We start from the raw sequence: 9,270 nt of genomic DNA, 5'->3' as shown, positions 1-9,270 counted from the left end.
GTGCCCTGGTGTGTGTTGTGTGTGTGTTGTGTGTGTTGTAGTGATATTTTTGAACCAACCCCAAACCCATGGACATTTTATGTCCTGATTGTGGGGGCGGGGGGGGGGGGGGGGGGGGGGCAGTTCGCGGGTTTTGATGCCCCCCACAACCGCACAGGTTGGACAACGGGGGGGGGGGGGGGCAGGGGGGGGGGGGGGGGGGGGCCGGGGGGGGGGGGGGGGGGGGGGGGGGGGCAGGGGGCGGGAACGGGGGGGGGAGACGGTTCTGAGCAGACCGGATCACTCGAATCTCTCCCTCCACCCAGAGAGTCTCTCCTCGCCATTGGGAGAAGGAGGGAGGTGGGAGAAGTAGGGAGAGAGAGGTAAGCAAGGGGATTAAGATCAATACACTAGGGAAAGTGAGAGAGTAGCTGGCTAGGAGGTGGGGGGGGGGAGCGTCCTGGTCTCTCCCTCAGTCAGGGGGGGCAGCGGTAGCTACTAATCCACAGCAAATCATCCAGGACCCCCCAGTGCAGGTAGAGGATCGACCCCACCACCAGCACGTGCATAATCTGGTGGCTGTTGCACCAGTAGTCGAAGAGACCGGGCCGCCAGCGCTCCGGGACCCTTGTGATGTTGATGAGACCCCCAAGGAGGGCCAGGAGGTCCGTGGTGAGGAAGTGGCGCAGGGCGGTGGGGCTCCCGGCCCCCAGCCCCGCCCAGCGCGCGTAGAAGAGCAGGAACCTGAACAGGGCCTGCCAGGCGAAGGCTTGCAGCCGGCGGTAGCAGCTGGTTGCTGACACGGCGCAGTAGATGGCGTAGGAAGAGAGGAGGGTGTAGGAGAGAAGAGCCACGGTGCGGGTGGAGGGGTAGCACAGCAGAGTGGTGTACACGATGGGGAGGGCTCCTGACAGAGAGGGAGAGAGAGGGTTAGAGAGGGAGAGAGGAGCCCCAATCTAGGTCCTCTCGTTTAGAGAATCGCTACTCTCTCTCTCCCCCCCAATTAGGGTCTCTCCCCCCCCCCAATCTCTCGAGGAGGGGGCAGAGCGAGAGAGGGAGAGAGAGGGGGAGAGAGAGAGAGAGAGAGAGAGTTAGAGAGAGAGGGGTTCGACCCTCTCCCACCCTCTCTCCTTCCACAAGCTCTCTCTCTAGAGAGCTCTCTACTCTCCCCAAACTCTGACCGACTCCTAGATCCACCCCCCCCACTCTCTCCTCTCTGCTTCGCCTTCCTCTAGACTACTCCCCTTCCTCTTCTCACCCGCCCAGAAGAGAGAGGAAAGAGAGAGAGAGAGAGAGAGAGAGAGGGGGGGGGTTAGAGAGGAGAGAGAGTACTCGCTCTCCCCCAATCCAACTCTCCCCCCCAACCCCACAGCAGTGCGAGGTCTCAGAGTCAGTGTTTCAGTGTGTTAGCGTGCTCCACTCACCCAGCGTGTTGACCATGCAGATCCCGCACATGTCCAGGGTGAGCAGGGTGCGGTAGACGGGCGCGCCGCCCTCGTGGTTCATGAACAGGTGGTAGAGCACCGAGCCCAGCTGAGGGGACAGGCAGGCCAGGAAGTGGACAATCCCCAGCCAGGTCGCGCTGATCTGAGCCCACGGGATACTGAGAGGCAGCAGGAACAGGAAGCACAGCAGAGGGATACCTGCGGGAGCAGAGGCAAGGGGGTGAGAGAGATAGACTTGGTCTCGTGTTGAGCCATTCAATTCTCTCGCCTCTCCCTCCTTACCTCTGAGCTCTGGTAGACGCCCTCTACTCTCTCGTGTGTCCAGGCAGGCCGGTAATTCTACTCCGCCCCCACAGTCGCGGGTCTCATACTCTCCCACGGTCACAGAGTCAGCACCAACCTGAAGCACGGAACACAGTGAGTCGACAACCCCCCAAAATCTAGAAGGGCGAAGTCCAGGTCCGAGGTGGTCCCACTCCCCAATCTATCTCCTCTGATATCTGAGCCCCCACCGGCAATGCCACTGCCGAGGGGCCTCTTTCCCACCAATCAAGATAGCTCTGACTAGACTCCCCCTCCCCCAAATCCTCCGAGTCACCTGTTAAAGGGGTAAATCAAACCAAATACTAGACTCCCAAAATATCATGATCTCCTCCGTCTCTCGGTTTCCCCTCTCCGTTAGTCTCCCTATGGACGCCCCACAACTACCGTTCCCCCACTCTCCCCACCTGCTCACCAATCTCCTCCTCTCCTCTCCACCACTCGGAGAGAGAGAGAGAAAGAGGGGGGGTTGTCAGTGCGAGGTCTCAGAGTCAGTGTTTCAGTGTGTTAGCGTGCTCCACTCACCCAGCGTGTTGACCATGCAGATCCCGCACATGTCCAGGGTGAGCAGGGTGCGGTAGACGGGCGCGCCGCCCTCGTGGTTCATGAACAGGTGGTAGAGCACCGAGCCCAGCTGAGGGGACAGGCAGGCCAGGAAGTGGACAATCCCCAGCCAGGTCGCGCTGATCTGAGCCCACGGGATACTGAGAGGCAGCAGGAACAGGAAGCACAGCAGAGGGATACCTGCGGGAGCAGAGGCAAGGGGGTGAGAGGTGGACCACACTTCCCACAATCCTCCAGTCTGTAGTTCTCACACAGGAAACACGGCAGAGGGAAACCTGCGGGAGGAAGGGGTGAGATACCCTGATGTGAAGGGTCTTTTAGGGAAAGACATCAAGAGTCTGACTGGTAACGATTTTGAGACCATATGTGTGTGTGTGTGTGTGTGTGTGTGTGTGTGTGTGTGTGTGAGTGTGAGCATCCTCCAGTCTGTAGTTCTCACACAGGAAACCTGGAACCTGCCAGCTGTCCTAAATCCCACCAAATCCGTTTAGGAATAATCAGACGTTTCACAGAGGGCAAGCTATAAGAGACAAGGTGATCCAGTTAGAGATAAGTGAGGGTAATTCGATGGGCAAGAGTTGCTGGGGTAACATTTTCCCTAACATTTACACTCAGAACACGAAAACCGATGGGATTTTTGAGAAGTAAACTGAGTCCAGCAGAGCAGCTCTAGTTTGGGGCTCTAGAGCCTTCATCAGCATTACTGAAACTAAACTGAGTCAAGCAGAGCAGCTCTAGTTTGGGGCTCTAGTGCCTTCATCAGCGTTGTGTGTGTGTGTGTGTGTGTGAGAGAGAGATATTGAAAGTGGCTGTTTCTTCTCCTGTTTGCTGGTTAAGTGCATCGTGGACTTGCTATTGATTCTTTCTTGTAAATAGCAGTGTTCGCCATGCCTCGATAATCACTGCGCACATCCGGTGAAGGTGCACTTCGTGTCGCTGGGGGGCACGCACACACACACACACACACACACACACACAGCGAGGCAGTGGCTGAGCCGGGATCTGAAGCCTGTTTCTTTAACCACATGACCACGCAGCCCCCTTGAGGGACAGTCGACAGTGAATCGGTGGGTTCGGTCCCAGAACAGAAAGGGTTAACCGCTGTTTCCATGACGGTAATCCTCTGTGCTAATTGGAGAAGACAAGCGGCAGGATCGGGTCTGATTGGATCAGGAGGCTTGGAATGGACAGAACAGCTGCTAAAACAGGAAGGAGTGGGGTGTGTGTGTGTGTGTGTGTGTGCGTGTAGAGTATGTGTGCGTCAGTGTGTAATTTTGTGTGTGCAGCTGGAATGTCCAGCCACTGCAGAACTGTACAGCTCTGACCAGAAGTTTCGCACCCCCTTCTATATAGAATGAATTCACTCAGCTTCATAGAGTCCAGTGAAAGCTGCTGAATAATGTTCCCTTGTTAACATATTGAATTGCACCCCCTCTATATAGAATGAACTCCCTCAGCTTCATAGAGTCCAGTGAAAGCTGCTGAATAATGTTCCCTTGTTAACATATTGAATTGCACCCCCTCTATATAGAATGAACTCCCTCAGCTTCATAGAGTCCAGTGAAAGCTGCTGAATATGTGTCACCTTGTTAACATATTGAATTGCACCCCCGCTATCCAGTACAAGTGAACATTTGGTTCCCCTTGTTCGACCATATTAATTTGCAGCATCTACTACTGAGTTATATAGAATGAAGTGAGTCTCGCTTTCACTTACTTTCAGTGACGACTGCCCTAAACAAATGCAAGGTTCCCAGTTATTGTGTGTGTTGGTTTCATTCGACTTCATGAAGCAAAATTAGTTCATTCTATATATAGACGGTGATGCAAAACTTTTTTGGCCAGAGCTGGACAGCAAAGAGAAACAGTTGATCGTCTCTCAGACTAACGCATGCAATACCACAGGACAGAGCACACTGTATAGCACTGACATAAAACCCTGGACAGAACTACAGCAGCTACCCACACAGTGGCATCTATAGAAAGCTGTAATCTAGTGCGCTGGCATTGCCCGCTGTGTGCTGGGCAGAGCCTGGCTGTGCTGTGCTGTACACAGGGCAATGCTAATGCTGCTTGGCAGGATTTATCATGTGTAAACACTGATATAAACCACTGAGACAGATCTATACCGGCGAGCTACCCACGGCACAGTGCGTCCTTGGCATAGAAAGCGGGTAATCGCAGTGCGCTCTGTGCAAACACACTGTTGTGCTAATAATAGAACCCGTCTGTGGACTTACGTGCACTGTACACACGACAGCATGTGTCCGTGACCGATAAATCCTGATATAGAAACAGTTGTGTCTTACCAGGGTCTGTGCATGCCTATCCACACATGATAACATTTTGGTGCGTCCAGATAGAAGTGGCTGTATCGACTGTAATCTCGACCATTGCTTTGCTGTGTGCTGGTCAGAGGCCTGTCTAGTGCCCCTGGGCGGAGCCTGGCTGTGCTGTGCTGTACACAGGGCAATGCTGGCAGGACCGCACTGTATAACACTGATATAAAACCCTGGACAGAACTACAGCAGCTACTCAACACAGCGGCGTCTATAGAAAGCTGTAATCTAGTGCGCTGGCATTGCCTGCTGTGTGCTGGGCAGAGCCTGGCTGTGCTGTGCTGTACACAGGGCAATGCTGGCAGGACCGCACTGTATAACACTGATATAAAACCCTGGACAGAACTACAGCAGCTACCCAACACAGTTTCTGCTGTATATGAAGTTCTGGGAATTCGCAGCAGCAGAGTTCAGAGGCTCTCTCACACTGAAGGATTGCTTTATTCACATTGCGGCCAGCTCTATGTAAATTACTGCTTGTGTTGATTTCCTGTCTCCCTTTCACTTTTGCATATTAAAAAAATTAATTTAAATTTCGAGCCACAATGCCGTCCTTCCAGCTTGCTTTCTTTCTGGTAAAGCAGAGCGCACAGAACAACAGACTCTCTTCAGAGTGCAGTAAACTAACACAGACACCAAGAAGAAGGGATTATATTGCAGAGTCAAACTGAACAGGATTGTGAGGCTCTGTCTGCCTGTCTAATTTTAAAATCCATTCCCTTGCCTCTTACTAACTTTGTTAACATGAGCACTGTCCCTCTGTTTACAGCAGTGCTAAACAGAGCTCTTAAATCTGTTTGCAGTGGCAAAGAGATGGAAATCAGACTCCTGTTGCACAGCAGTGTGATCCAGTCCAGGTTTTACTACCAGCTTGATCAGCCCCCAGTGTGTCTAGCTAACAAGCTCAGGTGTGTCTTATTATTAAACTCCTAGTGAAAGCAGGACTGGATCACACTGCTGTGCAGCGGGAGTCTGATTATTAAACTCCTAGTGAAAGCAGGACTGGATCACACTGCTGTGCAGCGGGAGTCTGATTATCAAACTCCTAGTGAAACCAGGACTGGATCACACTGCTGTGCAGCGGGAGTCTGATTATCAAACTCCTAGTGAAACCAGGACTGGATCACACCGCTGCGCAGCGGGAGTCTGATTATTAAACTGCTAGTGAAACCAGGACCGGATCACACCGCTGCGCAGCGGGAGTCTGATTATTAAACTCCTAGTGAAAGCAGGACTGGATCACACTGCTGTGCAGCGGGAGTCTGATTATCAAACTCCTAGTGAAACCAGGACTGGATCACACTGCTGTGCAGCGGGAGTCTGAGTCGCACCTCAACTTTGGTAGAAAGCAGGAGGATCACTATTTGTCCTGACCTATAGTGTGAGACGACACGTCTGATACCTAAACTCCTCCAGACCGAATAGTTTGAGGATCACTTTGTCCCTGACCTATGTATAACGACGGTACGTCTGCCCCTTAAACAACTCCTATGAGCTAAAGCATCGCTTCCCCTGGCCTAGATAGTTGCACGCCACCCCAACCAGCAGGACTCATATAATTTGATTATTCGCTTTTGTCCTGCCTAGCGTTGCGGACGCAGCCCTCCAGACTAAGGAGGTAGGGGAACGAACTTCTAGTGAGCCATGGTTTGGTTCGTCGACAAAAAAAATTCCAAAAATAAAAAACAACGAATAACGCTGAAATGGTAACGCTTAACGGCTTACCATGCGTGTAAATGTTCCCCAGTTCGTTGTGAAGATAGAAGAGGCTTTTGACACACTCGTTGATGGAGGACACAGGCCGGTAGCCGGTGAGCACATATCGATTGAACTGGAGGTGCCGGGGCGAACTGGTCCAGTTCAGCAAGCGAGGTCCGTTGAGGAAAGCCATCTCGGTACCGACGGTCCACAACCAAATAGCAGATATATAAATCAACTTTGTTGTCCTGTACAACATATACAAATAATGTATATAGGTAAATGTTTCGAGAAATGTATACAAAGCATTCAAGTTTAAAATGATTTAAAAAAAAAAAAAAAAAAAAAGATATATCAGGTTGTTAATTCACATCCAGGACCCAAAATATAAATCGTTATTATTTCTGGTTGTATATTTAATAGCCTTTCGCTGTTTATTCACTTTATTGCCAAATCCACCTTTGCAATGTCACTTAAATAACATATTTAAAAAAGCGCACTTCTTCAATATTAAGATAACGCTGACTTCTTGATAATAATAATAACAATAACAATAATAATAAATACATATACGGCGATAATATTGAATTCAAATTAACAAAAATTAGTTTTGTGTTGTTGACAAGACTCGATTAAAAGGGTATAGTTAAGTTAGCTGTAATAAAATCGTTCTCCTTTTTTTTTAAAAAAATATAATATAATAAATAATAAGTTTGTTGGTTTTCAGTTAAAACCCATTCATGTGTTTTATTTTACCTCTGAAATCTGTGTTCCCAGAATCTAATATACTAAACTACAGCAATATATACATACCGGTATATAAAGAGTTGAACTGTGTGTTACAACTAACCCCCCCAAAAAAATAAAGAAATATATTTATTTATCCCAGTGCGATATGGAAGCTGTTGTCACGATATTTAAAAATGTTCCCTTATTTATTTATTTTTTGGGGGGGGGGCCGTTTTTTTTTAAAAATACAAAATTGTACTCCAGTTTTGAATACTCCAGTTTTTGAAAGCAGGAGGAATAATCCACAGTGTCGACCAAAGCTCAAGTTTCGGTTCGTTTAAAAAAAACAAAACAAACCAAACAAAAAACAAACAAACAAAAAAAAAAACCAATATGTTGTGTTTTTGTTTTTTTTATGTCCCGGTGCTCCGGCTTACTCGAGCGGGGCTCGCCGTCATCTTTCGCGGGTCAAACACGAAGCCAAGGCGGCTGGTGTCTTGTCCTTAATGTTATCATTATTTAATGCATTATTATTATTAATAATAATAATAATAATAATTAATGGTTATTTGTGATTTCTATTAATTTTCTTGCAGATTTCACTGGCGTTTTTCAGTCGCCTCAATTGTCTTTCGTTAAGGCGGTGTTTACATTCATTGTTTCAAAAAAACCAATGCAGTTCCACCTCCTTCTCTCCCCCTCAAGGTCCCTCGCCGGGATTTGTGAGTCCGTTCGGTTTCGTTTTTAGACACCACGGCGGCGGGCCAAACGGTTTTTCACTGTCCGATTAAAATCATCCAGTCGTGTCGTTGTTACAGCCTGGTCCCCTTCATCTCCGCTTCTCTCCCGCACTGATAAGCAGCGAGGCCAAACGATGAGGGAGGAGGATGAAATGAGCGAGGGAGGGAGATACGAGGGAGAGGAGGGAGGTGATGGTCGGGGTTTGGTACCCACGGCTGCCTGGCTCTATCTTTGGCTCCAAAAAGCCCGTCGTCGAGCTTGCTGCTCGGTGCTGTCCCTTCCCTCTACACGAGAGGAGGGGCATATAGGTCGGGGTTTGGTACCGCGTTTGGCTCGGTCGGCTTGCTGCGGTGCCGGGGAAGGGAGATAGAGAGGGAGGGGATGGTCGGGGTTTGGTACCGCGTTTGGCTCGGTCGGCTTGCTGCGGTGCCGGGGAAGGGAGATAGAGAGGGAGGGGATGGTCGGGGTTTGGTACCGCGTTTGGCTCGGTCGGCTTGCTGCGGTGCCGGGGAAGGGAGTAATGAAATGAAGCGAGGGAGATGGAGAGATTGATATGGAGGGAGGGGATGCTCGGAGTTGGGTACAGCGTTTGGCTCGGTCGGCTTGTTGCGGTGCCGGGGAAGGGAGTAATGAAATGAAGCGAAAGGGAGATAGAGAGGGAGGGGATGGTCGGGGTTTGGTACCGCGTTTGGCTCGGTCGGCTTGCTGCGGTGCCGGGGAAGGGAGTAATGAAATGAAGCGAGGGAGATGGAGAGATTGATATGGAGGGAGGGGATGCTCGGAGTTGGGTACAGCGTTTGGCTCGGTCGGCTTGTTGCGGTACCGGGGAAAGTGAGCTGACAGAGCCGGGAGCGGAGGGCTTCGTCCCGCCTGCTCCGAGCTCCCCTTCGCGCTTATATATGTCGCTGTGGCGGGTGTGACAACGCCATGGGGGAGGGGGACTGTCTCGGGGAGGCCTCCTGTAAGAGAGGCCTCCGGGTCCAGCACTTCGAACGTCGTATTTTTTAAATCTGACAAACTCTGCTCCCCGCCAAGCTTCAATAAAAATTTTAGACGTTGAATTAATTTTTTTTTAAAAAAAATTCGAGCGCGCCAGGTGTTATATTATTATTATTATTATTATTATTATTATTATTATTATTATATCTGTAATTGTATTAAATCGTTTACAATAGTGAGAGCCTATGACCTTAAAACTACAGGGACATGTTAAGTTGGAGTTCATTATTACCCTTATTATTATTGATTATTGTAATAATATGAATATTATTATTATTATTATTATTATTATTATTATGTAAATAATTTTACAAAGTATCTAAATAATTTGTCTTTGTCATGATTCCCTTACAAATCAATTGCATGTGAATGGGCAATGTCCAATGTCAGCAGTACAATCCTCACTGCAAGTATATCCTAATTCTAATATATTATTATTTGTATGTTTTTAAATT

At 49.2% G+C, this 9,270-nt stretch overlaps 1 protein-coding gene across 1 annotated transcript; it reads right to left on the bottom strand.

Annotated features, from left to right (window-relative positions):
- Positions 1-334: 334 nt before the first annotated feature.
- On the bottom strand, positions 335-7,328 carry LOC121306837 (progestin and adipoQ receptor family member 4-like). Its single transcript, XM_041238773.1, has 4 exons — positions 7,160-7,328; positions 6,374-6,594; positions 2,271-2,489; positions 335-886 (listed from the first exon to the last, which is right to left on the bottom strand). Exons 2-4 carry the CDS (start codon positions 6,537-6,539, stop codon positions 456-458), a joined length of 816 nt encoding a protein of 271 aa, XP_041094707.1. The 5' UTR covers positions 6,540-6,594; positions 7,160-7,328; the 3' UTR covers positions 335-455.
- Positions 7,329-9,270: the final 1,942 nt, after the last annotated feature.

This window comes from Polyodon spathula, chromosome 50 (assembly GCF_017654505.1).
Source record: "Polyodon spathula isolate WHYD16114869_AA chromosome 50, ASM1765450v1, whole genome shotgun sequence".
NCBI classification, from domain to species: domain Eukaryota; kingdom Metazoa; phylum Chordata; class Actinopteri; order Acipenseriformes; family Polyodontidae; genus Polyodon; species Polyodon spathula.
The sequence above is the reverse complement of the archived record's forward strand: the minus strand, read 5'-3'. Positions and strand labels throughout refer to the sequence as shown.